Source organism: Bubalus bubalis, chromosome 1 (genome assembly GCF_019923935.1).
Source record: "Bubalus bubalis isolate 160015118507 breed Murrah chromosome 1, NDDB_SH_1, whole genome shotgun sequence".
Lineage (NCBI taxonomy): Eukaryota > Metazoa > Chordata > Mammalia > Artiodactyla > Bovidae > Bubalus > Bubalus bubalis.
The window spans coordinates 127515571-127536862 of NC_059157.1; the positions used below are offsets into that span (position 1 = coordinate 127515571).

General features: G+C 46.9%; 1 protein-coding gene and 1 non-coding gene across 10 annotated transcripts in view; both read right to left on the minus strand.

The window, feature by feature from the left end:
- Window positions 1-908: 908 nt before the first annotated feature.
- Window positions 909-21292, minus strand: part of VPS8 (VPS8 subunit of CORVET complex) — a 302528-nt gene continuing 282144 nt past the window's right edge. For 8 of the 9 annotated variants that reach the window (XM_025287194.3, XM_025287196.3, XM_025287177.3 and 5 more), the window contains 2 exons: window positions 4403-4483; window positions 909-1540 (listed from right to left, as the gene is read on the minus strand). In XM_025287194.3, the coding sequence (XP_025142979.3) occupies window positions 1391-1540; window positions 4403-4483 (231 nt within the window). In that variant the 3' untranslated portion in view covers window positions 909-1390. Of the gene's footprint in view, window positions 1541-4402; window positions 4484-9840; window positions 10065-21292 lie in introns of all 9 variants that reach the window. The other variant, XR_006551488.2, reaches the window with a different exon arrangement.
- On the minus strand, window positions 15305-15377 carry TRNAK-UUU. The gene has a single exon. It is a non-coding gene; the product is annotated as a tRNA-Lys (tRNA).

Here is a 21292-nt window from a genome sequence, read left to right on the forward strand (position 1 = left end):
TCATCATCAAGAAATCAAGAAACCTTCTGATACGGAGCTTGTGGAGGGACATCACTGGCTCTGGACTCAGTTCTGAGTTCGGATCTGTGCCACCCTGGTTAAATGTTCCTGTGTAAACCTCAGCGTTCTTGTCTGTAGGATGGGGTTGAGACCCTCGTGCGTCTGATTGCTGGTCTTGTACTGTGGCCTTCTTGCGCCCCCCCCCCCCGTGCCACCACCTTGCGGAAGTTCTGTGCTAAGAGCTCAGCTCACATATCTGGGCAGTATGGCACATGTCTGCACTTCACGTTCTCAGGCATGGGCTCATTTAGTCTTTATCTTATAAAGAAACGGAAGCTGAGAGAGGTGAACTGACTTGCTCAGGATCACAGCCAGGATGTGGCAGAAGCAGGATTTCTTTTCTATTAGCATTTCTATGTAGTTTCTACATGGATTTCCTGAGGGTTGTTCGAGGGGATTAGAAAGGGCCCAGGCTGATGCCTGGCACCTGGAGAGCTGGGGTGTGGACGGTTACTGGGGTGGTAGGAGCTGTGGGCGTCGGACCTGGAGCTGGACCAGAGCACTGCTCTACAGCTCTGGGAGCCTAGCTGGCCCTGAGTCTGCGGGGTGGACACCCAGTCTCTGCCTGTGTGGTGTGCTCTCCTGCGGTGGTTGGCTCAATGATGTACAAAGTTCTTGGGGCAAGAAATGTGAAAATCCTGCTCTGGCAGCCTGGACCCTGGCCGAGGAGCACCTGGGTGGCTGGTGGTCTGGATGGAGCCTGCAACGTGGCTGCTTATGGAATAAAGGCAGGGCTGCCCCAGTCAGGGCCTTGACTTTGAGCTAATAGAACTGAACTGTGGCCACAAAGGTTCTGAACGTCCTTTGTGACTTGGTAGACGGAGAGCGAGACAGTCAGTAGGCCTGAAGGGCATGAACGGGAGGCATTTATTGTTAGAGACGGCAGATGCTAACACTCAAACGGGCTTCAACACAAACATGAGGCAAGGGAGGTGCCCCGGCCCCGCAGCCCTTCGCTCCCTCCAGCGCAGGCTTCCTTGATGCTGCAGCCCAGCGACCACTGTCCCTCTGGCAGCAGGAGGCAACGGCACCCCGTACTAACCACAGGCAGAAGAGGGGCTGGGGTGGCCATGGACTGGGCTGCTGCCCACAGAGCTCTGCCTGTTCTCCACTCTTGGGGGAGAGTCCAACAGACAAAAACGCATATCCTTAAATAACTGGATGCAGGTACATCGTGTTCATTTGCTTAATAAGCAAAACAAAATCAGTCTGGTGCCCAGGCTGCAACAACATCGGGAGGGCCAGAGTCTCTGCGGCTGGGGGGCATGGGGTCCTCAGGTGACCCCTCCCCTTGCTGGCCTGTCTCTGGGCTCCAGGCCCAGGAAAGACTTCAGTCCTCAGTCACCGGGGGAGGAATGAGCTGCAGCTGGAAGTTCTCCTTCTGGAAGATGCTGTTGAAGGCGGGGCCACTCTGGGACCCTCCAAATGGCCTGCAGCTCTCGCCACTGCGATTCTGGGAGAGTTCCGTGAGGAGGGCCAGCTGCAGAGGAGAGGACGCAGTCAGCGGGGGCTGGAGGTAAGGCCGGGCGTGGACCCCACACCTGCATCTGCATCTAGCTAACCACCACGGCGACTCTGCACATGTTCACATCCTCTGGTAAGGCCTAAATTTCCTCCTTTAACAACGAGAAGGCTGGACACGGTAAGTCTCACAGGCATGTCACACTGTAATACTTTCTGAGCCTCCCTCATGCTGTGTACCCTCTGCAGGCACGTGACCCTGTTGCCCAGCTCACTCCAAACTCCCTCTCTCCTTAGTGGGCTTTCCTCAGAGTGAGTGGTGATCTCTGGCTCTGCGTCCTTGCCTTCATGATCCAGATAGCTCCCGATGGACGCCCCAGCTGCCACTCAGGGATGCCACCTTCTCCTCCGGGTACCCTCCGTGCTCCAGTGTCCACCAGTGACACCCTCCCTGTTACAGGCTCAGTGCTGGGGGACCTGCCAAGGCAGGCAGACTGTTGATCTAGCCCGCCGTCTGCCGGGAAGATTAGGCACAGAGCCTGATGACCTAGCCCCAAGCTGCCCTTGACGGTTAGAGGAGACAGGGTGCCACAGCTGAACTTTACCCGCAGAGGCAGCGGCTGTGAGGACTGAGCTGGCACCTACGGCGGGGCAGGCCTCCCAGTGCCAGGACTTCGCACAGCCCCAGGTGACAGCCCCCAGCGCCTTCCAGGCTGCTAGATCCTGCTACCAGGTCTTTCACATGCAATGTGTCTGATCCTCCACAACCACCTTCTGGGGAAAAAACCCAGAGCTCTGAGAAGTGAAGTAGCCGGGTCACCCCAGGGGTGAGTGGTAGCCTGGAGTTCAAGCTCCGGTCCCCGGGACAGGTTCCGGTCGGCCGGGCGGCCTGCAGCTCTGCCTCCCCTGGAGATGACGCCTGTCACCTGCTCTCTTCCCGCCTCCCCCAGGCTGGCTGTCTTCTACTGCCCTCTGACCTCTGATAAGGGTTCTTTCCTCACCTAGGTGACAGTGGCAGGAGGCTTACACGTGTCTGTCCTCCTGTTGAAAACTCACTGCAGAGGCTGTGGTAACTGGGGAGATGTCTGAAGAGCCTTGGTTCACAGTGCTGATTTACCTAAAACACTCCAGTACCTGGCCCTGCTCAGACATGGGACTGTGGTCCGAGGCAGAGTCCCGAACCAGGCTCCCTGCAGGGACTCCCACTGTTGTCGAGCAGGTTACAGAGGCGGGTCCCGCGCTCTGCACAAGCCCCACCCACGCCACTTCCCATCTTCTGTAACCCTCTGGGCTGCCACCAGCCGCTGGCATTCTCTGCATATGATGCCGTAACAGGACAGGCAACAGAGGCTACATAAACACCAAGTTCTTTCACACTCAGACACTGAAGTGAAAGGGTCAGTCACAAAAAATATTTTTTGTTTTCCACTTCCGTACCTTAAGTGTTCTGGAAATTGATTGGGCCCAAATAGTGGCTCAATAGTGTGAAGCAGAACTTCTGAGAATCAAAGGCCCAGAAACCCCACTCCCGGGGCAGAGCCGGGCTTAGGCTGGGAAGGGGCGAGGTGAAGCCAGGTAAGTGAACCTCCTGGAAGAAAAGCCTCTGTCCAGACCAGCTCTCAGAGATGGAACACCATTTTCCCTCTGGGCTGCCACCAACCTAGCAGGTGTGTGGGGAATGGGAAAAGGGAGCGCAGCACAAAAACAAGAGCCTCGAGACAGTCTGTGCAAGCTCAAGGAAAGCGTTGGGAAGAAATCTGGCCCGACTAGAATTCAGGTGTGACTGGGCGAGGAGGAGCTGGTTGAGTATGACTCCACTTGCAGGGGCTAGAGCCAGGAAAGTGTTACAAGCCAGGCGGCAACAGGACCTGGGGGCTCGGAGATGGTGCCCTGCACGCAGCAGAATCCCTAGGGAGGGACAGAGGACCTGCAGTGACCTCTGGGAGCTGGAGGGCAAGGGGAGAAACAGGAGACCGCCCTATGGAGTGGGTGGGGTGGGAAGGATGAGCCCAGGGTGCCGGCCGTGACCGGATGACAAAGAATGCCACACAGAGACAGGCAAGGGCAAGGACGAGCAGGGTGTTGTGGCATGACTGCCAGTAGCCCTCTAAATATGTACTCTTCTTTTACAGTTCCAGGATTCAGTAGTGTTAGGGCTTCTGGAATCAAGACCAGGTTTCCTAGTCTCCACTGCAGTTAGGTCATGTGTCTAAGTACTGGACAAAGAAGGTAAGTGGAAGTGGTGTATACAGTTTCTAGGAACTATCCTTAAATAGAGGGCTTATGAACTTTCTTTTCTTCCCCCTTGCTAACAGGAATGCAGATGTGATGGTTGGAGCTGGGGCAACCATGTTGAACCACATAAGTATAATCCACATATTAGAGATGATAGAACCACAAAGTAGAAGAAATCTAGAGAGATATTCATGGAATGTGCCCTGGGATCCCTGCATTTGCAATTCTATCTTGGTTAAGCCACTACAGTTTGGCATTTATCTTTCATGGCCAAAACAAATTCAACCAGTGCAGATGTACAGCAGAGTCTGGGGCTTAGGGCAGATCTGGCAGTCATCAGTAAAAACAAGGCTCCCAGATGAGGGACTGGGCTTAGGCCTGCTTTCTCTGGAGGCAGCACAAACACAGATGCCCTCCTGTGTCCTCAGCCCAGGGTATGTAGGGGACAGAGATCTTTCCACTTCCTCTGCATCCTTTGCCAAGTTCTCAGTGCTCCCCGGGGTCAGGGCTCCACACACCGTGACAGGGATGCCAGGGCACCTTACAGACTGAGGAGGAGGCTGGAGTGAGGACCTGGGACATGGTGTTCCCAAAACAGTAGTCATAAATAGGGAGATGAACATCTAGATGACCACATGAACATTACCCTGGAACTTCCTCGGTAGAGATGGCAGAGCTGATCAAATGCTTGGGTTTGCTGTGGATCCAGAACAGGTTCTGAGGTTGCCTGAGAAATCAGAAACGCTAGGATTAATAACATCCAAGGGCAGCCTCCATGGAACATGATGCGGTGCTTCCTTCACGCGGAAGAAAACCCGCGCTACCAGCAATCCATGAGCTACTTTACTGAATATTTATTACAAGTGGTGCACACCCCCGCAGGCCCTCAGTGCCAGCTCTAGGCTGACAACCTCCCTAAGGCTTCTCCCTGTAGCCTCAGTGTTTCCATACTTATGAGCTTCCTTTGGGGTGTCACAGTTCCTCTTTGCCTTTACTATGGAGAATTTAGCTCCACCCAACCTTGCACCCCCATATCCAGCACTGAATACAGCCAGCAAAGATGCCCCTTCTTTGTGCTGGTGGTGGGAATATGTTACAGATGAAAAATTATGTCATTTCCCTGCCTTATTGTAAAGCTGATAGCTAACCAAGGGACTGAGATTTTAGTCTGTTTTGGGGAGAGGGGAAGTCTAATTTGCTTCCCCAGCAGTTTTGCCTTGTCCAACTGGTTACTGTGCCAACACCGTGATCCTGCTCTCTGTGAATCCAATCCAGCTCACAGCTGGAGGAAGAAATGGGATCCTGGCAGAGGCCGCTGTAGGCTTTGGAGTCAGAGGTGACCTGAAATACAAGTTCTGACACTAACCTGCTGGGTGACCCTTAGGCAGGTCCCTTCTCTGACTTGTGAGAGAGGAAAATGCTTCCTTATGGGCTTACTGAATATTAAATTAGATGAGATCCTTTATATAAAATGTCTTTTATCTGCTTGCCCCCCCCCCCCCCATAAAGGCTCAGTATATGCTGGTTTTCATTACTACAATTCAGAGCATCCTCAGTTAAATGATGGTGTGTTTCAACGAGGAAGGTGTCAACATGAGCACCTATCCCTGAGAGCTGAGCGAGGGCTCTGGGACTTAAGGGCTGCAGATGGGGGTCTGAAGACTTGTTCTGTTTACAGGAAGTCCTGGCAGGAACAGGGGAGGCAGAGAACAAGTAAACACCACTTAGAACTGTTACCATGTACTGAGCATTTCCTGTGTGCCAGGCCCTGTGTGCTCTTTGTGGATGAGCTCACTGAACCCTCATAACCACTCTAGGAGGAAGGTGCTGCCATGTCTATCCCTCCCCAGCCCCTAAGGATTTGAACTTTCAAAAGCATTACAGTGTTAAGAGGTTATATAAACTTGTGTCCTAGGAATGACTTTGCTTCTTTTCTTCAAAATTTTCCCACCCGTAGGGGGAAGAACCCTAAGCACTAAGACAGAATGGAAATAAGCACCACCCCTGAATAAACCATGCTCGTGAGTGTGAAACAGCTTCACAGCTTCATCTTCTGTGAAAGAATGTGTTTCAATATCGAGAGAGCAGCTGACAGTAAGGACGCTCACGGCACCTGGGCTTGTGGAATCCCGCTGTGCTGTCCTGGAGACCGGCCCAGGCCGCAGGTGCCCAAAGTCTTCCTGACGCTCTCAGTGACATGGGGATGGCGGGGGTTGGCCCGTGGGAATCCCAAGCCAGGCCGCCAGGAAGACAGGAGGATAGACCACAGAGGCCCCACTTTTCATTCTAGACTCACACCTCTGGGTCTCCAGACACTTGGAGGGATCATTCTCTACTCCTGAGAACGTTCCAACTTGCCTTGACACTTTAAGAAACACTTTTCAATCTAATTTGGTAGAAAAATGATCCTGTTCTTGGAGAGAAATTGTGTGGAGTATCACACTTCAGTTTATACTAAGTAAGATGCACAGGGGCGTTCCAAGCTAAAGATGATCTGAAGGTTTGAAAAATACTGCAAACTAAGCTCAAACAAGCAAGAAGAAAAACACATAAATACTTTTGAGAGACTTCACAACGGAAAGCATGGTCCTGCCCCGATTTTCCACATCCCTCCAGTACTGCTGGCGTGAACTGGGCAGGGCTGGCCACGGACAACACCCGCCTCTCACTGGCCGCTCAGCACCTCAGCTGCAGGGCCTGCCATCCCCAGCATATGACAAGGGACCAAACCACCCTGATCTTACTTTTGCCGATTCCATGGTTATTCCATGATCAAGTTTAAAGGAGGGTCTAAGTGGAACAAAGTCAAGAATGGAGTAGGTAAGGTGGCGCTGGGTGGGGGTGTTAAGGTGGTTGATTAAAAAGGCGGCTGTAAAAGCCAAGCTGGAAAACGACAAAGTGACAAAAGCAAGAAAAAGCTGTCATGAAATACACTGCTGTGCTTGTTACGAAAGTGTAGATGGCGAGCCACGGAAGAAACGCCCATCGAACCCTGTGCCGAGAAAAACTGTACTGGACACAGTTACTAGTTGTCTAGACTTTCTGCCAATTGTGTTTTCTGTTTTGCTTCTGTCACAAAGGAACTCAAAGCCAAGTGGTCGGTACAGCTAAGTAGCAGCTGTACAGGACGTGGTGGCAACAAAAGGTTAGATTTTACATTATTTTCCATAGGCACATGGTTTTTAAACTCTAGATTTCTGCATTTATTTCATCATTGGATGTATTTTGGAAGCCAAACCATTTTGTGAAAGCGAAGGTCATGTGAGACCAGAAGCAGAAAATGCATGTGACACACAGATCGCTCTCAACGGTGGCTAGCTGAGGGCACCTTCCAGGGTCAGGGACAAGCAAGGCGTCCACTCTCACTACTTTATTTCACATAAGAGCACCTTCCAGGGTTAGGGACAAGACAGGCTGCCCACTCTCACTACTTTATTCCACATAAGAGCACCTTCTAGGGTTAGGGACAAGACAGGGTGTCCACTCTCACTACTTTATTCCACATAAGAGCACTCCCTCTAAGGTTAGGGACAAGACAAGGCTGTCCACTCTCACTCTTTTATTCCACATAGTTTTCAAAGTCCTAGCCATGGCCCTCAGAAAAGAAAAAGAAAAGGACTCCAAATTGGAAAAGAAGTAAAGCCCTCATTGTTTACGGATGATATGATACTATACATAGAAAACCCAAGGCCGCTACCAGAAAACTACTAGGATCATCAATGAATCTGGTAAAGTTGCAGGATACAAAATTAATACACAGAAATCTCTTGCATTCTTATACACTAACAATGAAAGAGAAATTAAGGAAACAATCCTATTTGCCATCACATCAAAAAAAAAAAAAATCCAGGCATAAACCTACCTGAGGAGGCAAATAACCTCTGCTCAGAAAAAACTCTAAGACGCTGATGAAAGTACTGAACGATAACACAAACGGAAAGGTACACCGTGTACTTGGATTGGAAGAGTCAACACTCAATGAATACACTACCCAAGGCAATCTGCAGACTCAGTGCAATCCCTATCAAATTACTAACGGCATTTTCTACAGAACCAGAACAAAAATTTTTTAATTTGTATGGAAACACAAAAGGCCCCGAATTATTCCTTAAAAAACTAAAAACAGAACTACCATATGATCCAGCAATCCCACCCATGGGCGTTTATCTGGAGAAGACCATAGTTGGAAAAGATACGTGCACCTCAGCATTCACTGCAGCACTCGAGCTAAGACATAGAATGTCTAAATGTTCATCAACAGAAGAATGGATAAAGATGTAGTACATATAACAATGGAATATTATTCAGCTATTAGAACAAACTATACCATTTGCAGCAACATGGATGGACCTAGAGATTATCACAGTGAAGTAAGTCAGAGAAAGGTAAATATATCACTCATATATGGAATCTAATTTTAAAAATGATACAAGTGACCTTACTTACAAAACAGAAATAGACTAACATTTCAAAAACAAACTTATGGTCACCAAAGGGAAAATGTGGAAAAGAAACGTGGAAGGGAGGAATAAATTAGGACTTTCAGATTAATGTATACACAGTACTATATATAAAATAGATAACCAACAAGGACCCCCTACTGTCCATGGGGTCGCAAAGAGTTGGACACAACTTAGTTACTGAACAACAATAAGAACAAGAAAGACCTACTGCATACAGCACGGGGATCGCTACTCAATATTCTGTAATAACCTGTATGGAAAAGAATCTGAAAAAGAATGAATATATGTAATGTATAACTGAATCACTTTGCTGTACACCTGAAAGTAACACAACATTGTACATAAACTGTACTCTAATAAAAATTTTTTTTTAAGTATAAAATGGTACTGTTAAAAACAGCATCATGCTTTTGCCCCCAGGAAGCACTACATAGTTGATGAGTCTATTCCAGGCACAGAATAAACTCCTTTGGGAGTTTGCTCACTGAGGCAGCAAGTGTAGGAGTCTCAAATGCTGGTCCAACTCATATTTTCTGATCTAGCTCTTCTTCAGTATTAATGTGCATAAGAACCACAGAGATCTCATTAAAATGCAGATTCTGGTTGGAAGGTGTGGGGTGGGGTCCGAGCCTCCAGGCAACACTTGGAGTAGCACTGCTAACCTGTACCCAGAACCACTCAGCACAGCTGGACTTCCTGTCCTCACCCCATCCTAAGGGGAGCAGAACCCGCTCAGCTTATGGGCATTTGCCTTCTTCCCATTCAACTATACCACATCAACCAAACAACCAGCATTTCTCTTTTTCTAAGGTGTCCCAATTAGGTATGTTTTCAACATTCACTGAGTTCACTTTCATCTTAGCAACCCTTAGGTATAATAAGAAAATTTAATGTTTCTGCCACATGGTTTACTGGAGTTAATTGCAGGCCCTACACCTACCTACTTTACCATGTAAGTTAACACAGTTGTGTAAATTGAGAAGAAAAAGGCTACGAGACCTGCCCAATAGGAATCAAAAATTCACAATCAAGGGTCATAACAAGAGCCTCTACCTTATAAACCCTAGTCCCCCTCTCCTGGAGAGAAAAGCTGGAGTAATAAATAGGTAAGTGTGCACACAAACACATACCCAGAACCATAATTTCAAACATGATGTGCCAATGCAGGGTGACTCTGAGTTCCAGGCTTGTCATCATATTCTGCTCGAGGCCCTTACACTCCTTGGAGATACCTAGGGAAGGGATTTTCCAATGACATCCTTCAGAAACTGAAAAATGTGGTTGTTCCATGGGTGTGAAATAACTAAGGTGACAGGTCCTTTCTGATGAAACAAGCCATCATCCTGAACAACGCAGATACCGAACAAAGGTGCACGCTGGGGCCACCCTGGAACCCTCTGGAAGCAGAGCTGCTGCAGGATGGGATGCCCTGTTCCTGGCCAGGCCGTGCTGTCTCTGTGGAAGTCTGTCTGCGAACAGGTCATCTGAGGAGATAGCAGAGCTATCTGCAGATGTGCCTGGGACCCAGCAGACGCTCACCTGTCTTAAAATCCTGCCTGGAACAAGACAGAGCCTTTAAAAAAAAAAAAAAAAAAGGAAGCATTCAGGGGATGACTAATACCTCATGAAGGTGAGGATTTCTGTCTGCTTCTCCTTGGGTGCAGCAGTGAGGTGGGGTAAGAAGGAGGGGCAGGACAGGGCCCTGGGAGGGGGCTCGTCCAGAGTCCTCTTCAGCTGGTTTATGCCCCACCCTATGCAGGCTCGTCCCCTCTCACCTCCGGGCTTCATGAATGGGGAGCCAGTTCTCTGGTTCAGGTATTTCTGGGACCTCTGCTATATTAGCACCTGGGGTATAAAGATGAGTCAATCAAGAGGAGCTTAACATCTCATAGATTCTGGGACATGAGAAATCCATAAGATGATTTCATTTTCTCCAGTGTTGATAAGCAAAGCGTGAGAGATTACTGAGGTATAATAACCATATACACCATATTTACCAGGGCAGCCTCATTTGAAACAATGCTCTCACATTATCTACATATATCGTCAAAATGTCCCTGAAATTACACCATTCTGGGGTCCAGATTACACTCTTGCACACATGAGACACTCTCTGAGCACTTCTGTCAATAAATAAGCAGCTACGTGGCTGGCCCATGACTATACTGTGCTTCCTGTAATTGTCTAGCTGTCTCCCTGTTAGCCTGGGAACTTGAATACCAGAACTACTTCTTACTCATCCTTCATTCCCAGTGCTCTGCAGCCAGAAAATGTTCAACCAACATTTGCTGAACATCGCACATCTTCCTTTACTCTGAGCTGTCCATCTTAGGAATCAGAGCGGGCAGCAGCTTGCTCTCCCTGGCCCATTGTGAAATCACTGGCATTGTCTTCCTATTTCTAAGAACTTGATTTTGTAAAGATTCTTTGTGACTTCTGGCATGTTTATCCTGTATCTCAGTGAAATATCTATTTCGTTTTATTTAATTCACTTTAAGGGGAAGGATTATTTCTCAAATGTCAGAAAATACCAGCCCTTTTAAGAAGGAAGGGAAATCTACCAAACCCGTGGGACTTGGTTAAAAGCCTCTTTCTGTTGTAGCTCTGGCATATCCTGTGCTGGACCCTCCCTCGCATGTCCTGCCCGTGACACTGCAGTGGCTGGCAGCCAAAAGCCTGGGCTCTAGAGCCTGCCTGCCTGTGCCCACACCCCAGCATCACCATCACTGGCACCACAATCGCTGGCAAGTTACCTATTCTCTCTGAGCTAGGGTTTCTATGAGCACAGTGAAGACAGCTGCCCCACATAAAGTGGCTGAGAAGATTAAGGAGTACACAGCAGAAGCCTAGGACTTCGCAAGTCCCCACTTAAGTGTTACTAACTGGAGGCACAGGAGGGCCTCCCGGTTTACACACAATACTGGTCATGTGTACTGAGTCCTAACGTGGCCACTGAACACAGAAAGAAAAGAGACGTCAGAGCACAGTGCAGACAAGACTGGCAACGAGAGGGACAGGTAGATGCTGCAGGAGGGAAAGAAGGGGCAGTGGGGGGAAGCCTTGAGCAAGAAGCACCCCGAGGACAGGGCGCTGTCTCCCATTCACGGGGCCTAGCACTTGGTCCAGCACGGAACAGCTATGAAATGACTATCCTCTGATCAAACCAATGGAGGCGTGGGAAGGGTGAGCAGATTTTCTACTTCTTACGTAGTCACTGAGGCGTTTCTAAACCACCTGGAACTTGCAAAGCAGGAAGGGGAATGCAGGGTGTGACTTCACACAGCCCTGGCTCCACCTGGATTCTGTGATGACTAGTGAGCAGTTCTGGCTGAGTTATTTAGCTTCTCTCAGCTTCATTAGCTGCAAAACACTACTCTCCAGAATTGTGAGGATCACACTGACATGTGGGTCCGGCACCTTTTTGATGGTCAATAAATGGTCGTCACTGCTGTGCCTGTGTTATGTCTGTGCCTGGGGGAAGCATCTGGAGGGCACAGCACTGGACTGAGAAGCTGGGAACTTGAGTGCTAATCCGGCCATAGGTCCCTGTATAACCTGAGCAGGTCCCACTGCTCTGATGGGTCTGTGTTCTGACCTATCGAAGGGCAGTGCTATCAGGGCCACACTGCCATCTGGGTGCCGTGAGACCACAGGCATTTGGGGCACAAAGGCTGAAGGTAGTGGTGTTTACTGAAGCTAATCGGGGATCTTACTGCAGCATTAGAAGCAAACTAAGGCAACCAACTAGGGCGCTGTCACCAAGACCCATGATAGGGCTGAAGAGAAACAGTAGATTCAGCCTAAGATGCTGCACAGAGAAACTGATTTGCTAAATCAGTGCCATGCTCAAAAGGAAAGTGGGAGCGCCAAACGTGAACACAGTCTCAGTCTGCTTTATAGTGCTTTATCCTTAAACAAAGCACCACACCTAGACCATCTAACCCACAGGCACAGAACTGATCAGGAGTGATTCTCCAATTGGAAGAGAAAGATACTATCTGCTAGAGCAAATTTCCCTCCTCCCATGTAATGAAGTCCAGTAACAAGAGCTGAAAATTATACTAGCTGAACATGAAGAGGAAGAAGCAATGACAACACCGGACATGTCCTTGTAATACTCAGAATTAAAGTAAATCCAGTGGAAAACGAGGCCCTGATGATCTGGGAGAGCCCCAGGGAGAGGGACGCAGGGCAGAGCACGTGTGCTAGCCCATTTCAAAGCTCAGTGCCTCCCAGATGGGTGGAAGTGAGCGCTGTAATTACATCCGCTGCAAGGAAGAAAACAAACCAGGGCTTTCGGGATTCACAGGCCTCATAAGCACATCAAGCTTGATACAGGAAACAACTCTGATCGCTGCCACCCTGAAGGCTGAGTTCCTAGGAATATGGATAATAACACCAGGCATTCTGGATACAGAGCCTTCCGAGTCATACATGCAGACAGAGGTACTCATGGGAGACTGAGCTCTGCCTGTTCATGTCTTATTCTTCATAATAAACAAGGCCCTGAAATAAAAATCCCAGCATCTCCGTTCCCAATTGTCTTCCCACATGAGAAGGCTGAGCCTAGAATGTGAGAGACATTGGCTCTTGGTCTAATTTTGTGATACGATTGTCTCCTCTGCACTCCAGGAGCCTTCTGCTGGCAGTTCTGTAATTTGCTGGTGGAGATGGGGGCAGAGTTGGAGCAGAATGGACGTAATGAGAGCCATATTTCCCACTTTCTCTTGCCTTGGCCTTGCTATCAAGTCTGTCTTTATTTCTTATACAGTTAAGACTTTTGCTACCACAACAGTTAGAACTGGACACGGAACAACAGACTGGTTCCAAATAGGAAAAGGAGTACGTCAAGGCTGTATATTGTCACCCTGCTTATTTAACTTATATGCAGAGTACATCATGAGAAACACTGGACTGGAAGAAACACAAGCTGGAATCAAGATTGCCGGGAGAAACATCAATCACCTCAGATATGCAGATGACACCACCCTTATGGCAGAAAGTGAAGAGGAACTCAAAAGCCTCTTGATGAAAGTGAAAGTGAAGAGTGAAAAAGTTGGCTTAAAGCTCAACATTCAGAAAACGAAGATCATGGCATCCGGTCCCATCACTTCATGGGAAATAGATGGGGAAACAGTGGAAATAGTGTCAGACTTTATTTTTGTGGGCTCCAAAATCACGGCAGATGGTGACTGCAGCCATGAAATTAAAAGACGCTTACTCCTTGGAAGGAAAGTTATGACCAACCTAGATAGCATATTCAAAAGCAGAGACATTACTTTGCCAACAAAGGTCCGTCTAGTCAAGGCTATGGTTTTTCTTGTGGTCATGTATGGATGTGAGAGTTGGACTGTGAAGAAGGCTGAGCACCGCAGAATTGATGCTTTTGAACTGTGGTATTGGAGAAGACTCTTGAGAGTCCCTTGGACTGCAAGGAGATCCAACCAGTCCATTCTGAAGGAGATCAGCCCTGGGATTTCTTTGGAAGGACTGATGCTAAAGCTGAAACTCCAGTACTTTGGCCACCTCATGCAAAGAGTTGACTCATTGGAAAAGACTCTGATGCTGGGAGGGATTGTGGGCAGGAGAAGGGGACGACAAAGGATGAGATGGCTGGATGGCATCACTGACTCAATGGATGTGAGTCTGGGTGAACTCTGGGAGTTGGTGATGGACAGGGAGGCCTGGCGTGCTGCGATTTGTGGGGTCGCAAGGAGTTGGACACGACTGAGCGACTGAACTGAACTGAAGCCGACTTCACTTTCACTTTTCACTTTCATGCATTGGAGAAGGAAATGGCAACCCACTCCAGTATTCTTGCCTGGAGAATCCCAGGGACGGGGGAGCCTGGTGGGCTGCCGTCTATGGGGTCGCACAGAGTCGGACATGACTGAAGCGACTTAGCAGCAGCAGCAGCAGCAGCAGCAGCAGCAAGCTGTTTCAAGAGGGCTTCCTAGGTGGCGCTACTGGTAAAGAATCCACTTGCCCATGTAGGAGACATAAGGGATGCGGGGGTTTGATCCCTGGGTCCGGAAGGTCCCCTGGAGGAGGGCATGGTAACCCACTCCAGTATTCCTGCTTGGAGAAACCCATGGACAGAGGAGCCTGGTGGGCTACAGTCCATGGGGTCACAAAGATTCAGACATCTTTGTGTCTGACAGCACACACACACACAAGCTGTTTCAAACTAGAGGTCCTTAATATTTAACCCTTTTGCCTAAAGTGAAACTGACTTCAGAAAGCAGTGACGCCATACTTCCTGCTCCACCTGCAAACAGAAAACACCTCTCCTAAAATTCCCACCCACAAGGCAGTTTGTTTTCACACAGAACCTGACCTCTCACCTTCATTTCTCAATACCGCAAAATTCCCAATGAGCTCACAGTTAATAATGAATTAGATGAAGAAGTAATAAAATAAGCTGGTATGTTGCTAAGCTGACTGGAGACAGGAGGGAAACACCCAGCAGAACATCTCCTGAGGAGATTTCTCTTAGAACCAGCTGTGAGGGAAGAAAGTGTGTGAGGCTGGACATGGGAATCTTGACAGACTGACTGAAAAATATCCATTAAAAAACCCCACGAACTACAAGACCACAACTGAAAAGAAACAGTACAGTGACTTTTCACAGCAGAGGAAGAAAATGCTGATTTAAGTTTTCTATGATGTGAAGAAGGAGTAACCCCCACTAACAGCTAACAGTTATGGAGCAGGTGATTACTGTGTGCCAGCGTGCTCTGAGCCCTGAACTTGTATTATCTCACCTCATCTAATCATCAGACACCCTAGGAGGCTGGTTCTTTCGTCACCCTCATCTTACATTTGAAGGAACTAAGGTCCCGGGGCAGGAGGTGCCCAAGGTCACACGGGTTGGTGGCACAGCCCAGATCTGAACTGGGCGGCCCAGGCCCAGGGGTCTCTTCCACTTGCCATGCTCTTGGTATTGGCCTGGAAAAAGCCTGACAGTCACTTTCAAGGGACCCAGAAGGTTTTACCCACACTAGGTACAAACAACTCATGTAGCTCAGTATCAAACAAATAACCCAATCAAAACATGGGCAAAAGATCTATTTATTTAATTTTGGCACCTGGACAGGGACTTGAACCCTGGGCCCTCTGAGTAAAAGTCTGATGCTCTACCAGCTGAACTACCTGGGCAGGCAAAAGATCTAAACAGACATTTCTCCAAAGAAGACATACAGATGGGCAGAAACCACTTGAAGAGATGCTCAACATCACTAATTATTACAGAAATGCAAATCAAAACGACAATGAGGTATCATCTCACACTGGTCAGAATGGGCATCATCAAAAAATCTACAAAACAATAAATGCTGGAGAGAGTGTGGAGAAAAGAGAACCCTCCTACAGCATTGGGGGGTATGTAAATTGATAGTCATTATGGAGAACAGTATGGAGGTTCCTTAAACACTAAAAACAGAACTACCATATGAGCCAGCAATCCCACTCCTTGGCATGTATTTGGAGAAAACCATAATTTGAAAAGATACATGCACACCAATGTTAATGGCAGCAGCACCATTTACAACAGCCAGGACATGAAAGCAAGCTAAATTTCCATCAACAGAGGAATGGATAAAGAATATTATTCAACAATATTGTGAAGTAATTAGCCTCCAATTAAAATAAATAAATTTAAAAAAAGAATATCACTCAGCCATAAAAAGGAACGAAACTGAATCATTTGTAGAGACGTGGATGGTCCTAGAGACTGTCATACAGACTGAAGTTAAGTCAGAAAGAGGGAAACAAATACTGTAATATTGATACATATATGTGGAATCTAGAAAAATGGTACAGATTATCTTATTTGCAAAACAGAAACAGAGACAGAGGTAGAGAACAAATGTATAGATACCAAGGGGGAAAGGGAGGTGGGATGAATTACGAGATTGAGATTGATATATATACACTACTGATACTATGTATAAAATAGATAACGAATGAGAACTGACTGTATTGCACAGGGAACTCTACTCAATGCTCTGTGGTAACCCAAATGGGAAGGAAATTTTAAAAAGAGGAGATATATGTATATGTATAGTTGGTTCACTCTGCTGTGTAACTAACACATTATAAAGCAACCATACTCCAATAAAAATTAATAAAAAAGCATATATGTATATACAATGGAATATTATTCAGCCATAAAAAATCAAAACAATGCCATTGGCAGCAACATGGATGGATCTAGAGATTGTCATACTCAGTGAAATAAGTCAGACACAGAAAGACAAATGTCATATGATATCGCTTATATGTGGAATCTAAAAAATGGGAACAAATGAACTTCTTTACAAAACAGAAATAGTTATGAATGTAGATAACAGACTTACGGTTACCCGGGGACAAAGGAGGGAGGGATAAACTGGGAGATTTATGTAAAATAGATAACTAGTAAAAATCTGCTGTATAGCACCAGGAGCTCTACTCAATACTCTATAGTAGCCTATATGGGAAAAGAATCTTAAAAAAAGAGTGGCTATAAGCATAACTGAGTCGCTTTGCTGTACACCTGAAACTAACACAACACTGTAAATCAACTACACCCCAATAAACAATAAAAAAAAAAAGGAGCTCCCTAGGACTAGCTGGGCAGTATCTGAGCCATGCTCTTGAAACACTGATGGCCTCACCTTCTTCAGGAGATCCTTCACCGATCTGTTTTCTAGTTAAAACAACATCCTATAAGGCCTGTGAGGTCTCAACAAAAAGCCCAGGGGCAGCAGGGCGGATGCAGGCCCTCCACAGCTGCCAGTGCCATGCCTACAAGTGCATCCTGGCGGGCTGGGCTGCACAGGTCCTGTGAGAACCAGCCGTGCTGAGGAACGAGCCGAGCTCCTGCAGGGAGACGCCTCATGCATGGTGAGGAGACAGCTTTATGCGCACATCAGGCCATGAATGTGTTCTGCCGGCACAGAAAAGGCTCTGAGCGGGGCTAACACTAATCCATTGAGTTGATACAGTTGAGGTCAGTTATCTCATCTACAAAACAGAAACCTGCATGACCTTCCTCACATGAGGGGAGGTGACGGGAGGGAAGAAGGGGAGGAGAAGGAAGAAACGGAGAAGACGTTTCCTGTCATCTATTTAAGTCTCTGGCCTTATTCTACTACTTATATGTTTGATGTGTATATCAACCCAACAGGTAGACTTGAGTGTCTGGTTTACATGGGAGGAGGTTCACACACGTTAAAATACAACTTGTAAGGGGAGCTCCTGACAACAGGTCTAATCCTAAGCCCACTCTCCACGTTAGTAATAACACGAGGTGCTCCGAGTGTGGAGGTGTCAGGGACTTTCCGAGGACAGCCTGAGCTGGGGGCGTGCCGGGGGCTAAGGATCCCTGGGGCCACTGACGAGGGCAGCACCACAGCGCCATGTCACTATACAGATGACACAGTGGCTTTTCTTATTTGGTTGTCCGCCCATTTTGCTCCCTCACAAAAAGCAATGTCCCCCAGTTGGTTTCAAGTCTCTGACGCCTGTATACTCCACCTGTCTATGCTTGGCTACTCGTAACCTGCTTTGGAAAGCAACACCCTGGGAAAAATCTATGGTGGCAAAAATTAATGATCTCACTATGCTTAGGAAAAAAAGGTTTTTTAAAAAACAGATCAGGCAACTGTGGAATGCAGCCTCAACTTTATTTAACTAATGTAGTTCCTTGGTCAAATTCACAAACCTTGCCTGTTGTCCTAACAGGGATTATTATTATTATAGAGTCAATTAGTGTAATGGAAAGCTCAGACTCCCAAACACATTAAAAAATAATTGCTGGGTGTCGCCACCCCCATGTCATGGAGGCATTATCTAGAGTTGGCATTATCCGGAGATGTCAGGACACAGACCAGGACCATTGGTAACTAGAAATGGAAAACTAAAGTACCAGGAAATGCCATGGATGACAACTAGGCTGGGACCCCAACCTCCTTCCTTTCCGGGGGCACGTCCTATGCAAACCTTCATTCCTGCTACATGGTATATTATGGTCCCTCCATTCTTGCTTTTTCTTTCTGTCAGGAAAAGAAAATCTAAAAGGATCCAGAAAGACTTATTTTTATGGGAAGCAGAGAAATGGTATGGACCTAACAGAAGCAGAAGATATTAAGAAGAGATGGCAAGAATACACAGAAGAACTGTACAAAAAAGATCTTCACGACCCAGATAGTCACGATGGTGTGATCACTGACCTAGAGCCAGACGTCCTGGAATGTGAAGTCAAGTGGGCCTTAGAAAGCATCACTACAAACAAAGCTAGTGGAGGTGATGGAATTCCAGTTGAGCTATTCCAAATCCTGAAAGATGATGCTGTGAAAGTGCTGCACTCAATATGCCAGCAAATTTGGAAAACTCAGAAGTGGCCACAGGACCGGAAAAGGTCAGTTTTCATTCCAATCCCAAAGAAAGGCAATACCAAAGAATGCTCAAACTACTGCATAATTGCACTCATCTCACACGCTAGTAAAGTAATGCTCGAAATTCTCCAAGCCAGGCTTCAGCAATATGTGAACTGTGAACTTCCTGATGTTCAAGCTGGTTTTAGAAAAGGCAGAGGAACCAGAGATCAAATTGCCAACATCCGCTGGATCATCGAAAAAGCAAGAGAGTTCCAGAAAAATATATATTTCTGCTTGATTGACTATGCCAAAGCCTTTGACTGTGTGCATCACAATAAACTGTGTAAAATTCTGAAAGAGATGGGAATACCAGACCACCTAATCTGCCTCTTGAGAAATTTGTATGCAGGTCAGGAAGCAACAGTTAGAACTGGACATGGAACAACAGACTGGTTCCAAATAGGAAAAGGAGTATGTCAAGGCTGTATATTGTCACCCTGCTTCTTTAACTTATATGCAGAGTACATCATGAGAAACACTGGACTGGAAGAAACACAAGCTGGAATCAAGATTGCCGGGAGAAGTATCAATAACCTCAGATATGCAGATGACACCACCCTTATGGCAGAAAGTGAAGAGGAACTCAAAAGCCTCTTGATGAAAGTGAAAGTGGAGAGTGAAAAAGTTGGCTTAAAGCTCAACATTCAGAAAACGAAGATCATGGCATCCGGCCCATCACTTCATGGGAAATAGATGGGGAAACAGTGGAAATAGTGTCAGACTTTATTTTTGTGGGCTCCAAAATCACTGCAGATGGTGACTGCAGCCATGAAATTAAAAGACACTTGCTGCTTGGAAGGAAAGTTATGACCAACCTAGACAGCATATTCAAAAGCAGAGACATTACTTTGCCAACAAAGGTCCGTCTAGTCAAGGCTATGGTTTTTCCTGTGGTCATGTATGGATGTGAGAGTTGGACTGTGAAGAAGGCTGAGCACCGCAGAATTGATGCTTTTGAACTGTGGTGTTGGAGAAGACTCTTGAGAGTCCCCTGGACTGCAAGGAGATCCAACCAGTCCATTCTGAAGGAGATCAACCCTGGGATTTCTTTGGAAGGAATGATGCTAAAGCTGAAACTCCAGTACTTTGGCCACCTCATGCGAAGGGTTGACTCACTGGAAAAGACTCTGATGCTGGGAGGGATTGAGGGCAGGAGGAGAAGGGGACGACAGAGGATGAGATGGCTGGATGGCATCACTGACTCAATACACGTGAGTCTCAGTGAACTCCGGGAGTTGGTGATGGACAGGGAGGCCTGGCGTGCTGCGATTCATGGAGTCGCAAAGAGTCGGACACGACTGAGCGACTGATCTGATCTGATTTAAATTACAAAGAAAAGCTCCTGAGTGGGATGGCATTTTCTGTCAGTCAGAAATCCCCCTCTGTCTTATTAAAAAATCAAAACAGGGAATTCATATATGTATTTAAGGCTTCCTACCCTTTGATTATCTAACTGATTACTGTCTACTTAAGAGGAAAGTCAAACAATTATCTTGATGGATGCTGCTATGGGGGAGCAATTAGGACAAAGCTCTCTTCCGAGGGCAGGGTCCTTAATGATTTCCTATCAGAGTCTTGATTGCTGACACATTTTAAATTCCAGTATTCCTGCCCATTTTAACTGGATAAAATGATTACCTGATAACAAGAGGAGTAAAGAGTCAACTGGAAAAGCAAGTTTAACCCTAACATTATATAGCCAAACCCAATTCAAGTTAACAAGTTAATTACAAACCTAAGGAAAAAGAACACCTGTGCACTGTGGATGTACCCTATTTCTTTTAGACACCAATTTGCTGTCTGCCAAGAGAGAAAGAGATTGTGGACCATTTCTCCTTTTAGACCTTGGTTTTTGGGAGATGGAGGGTAGGAAGTGAAGTGAGAAGAAGAAAGTTAAGAAAAGGTACTATATTAAGCTATTTTACTGAAAACAAACAAACAAACAAAAAAAAAAAACAAAAAAAAAACCCAGCAAACTGGAGACTTCCAAATCTTGCCATTATAAAGTAATACTGCTGAACCAGAGTAGCTCTCCCAACATTAGTAGGTACAAAATCAGCCATATATAAATATAAATATATCAGTTATTTCCAAATTTGGGACAAAAGGCAGAGCCGGACTGCAATCCTTGCCAGAAGGGAGATACACCAAAGGTGTCCTGTGACTGCCCTGGGGTTCTACCTGGATGCACTTTCTGGACTGCAGCACAGGGAAGGAGAGGCCAAGGGGAAAGCGGCAGTCTTGCTGAGTTGAAAAACTAGAGACAGGAGTCTGGGGCTGGGAAATGGGTAGAATTTTGAAAAGGAGGAAGCTGAACTGAGAAGGAGCTCTAGGATTCTATATAGGAGTCCCCTTAAGCAGAGGGTCACCAAGAGTCGGACAGGACTAAGCACAAAGTAAAGTTAAGTGAAGCTTCTGACCGATTACTCAGCTGCACATATGCAGGCAAGCTCCAGAGGCCTGTCAGAGAAAAACTGCTGGGGAGCAGCTCTCAACAGCTGTGAGATAAATGGAGCTTCTGGAGGGTACGGAGTGCTGGAAGACATGGGATACTAACTTCTAAGGTGAAAAGGCCTTGATAAACACCTGGGTGTCCACTGAGACCAAAAAAAAAGCAGCCATGTATTAGGATCAGGGATATTCTAGACCTGG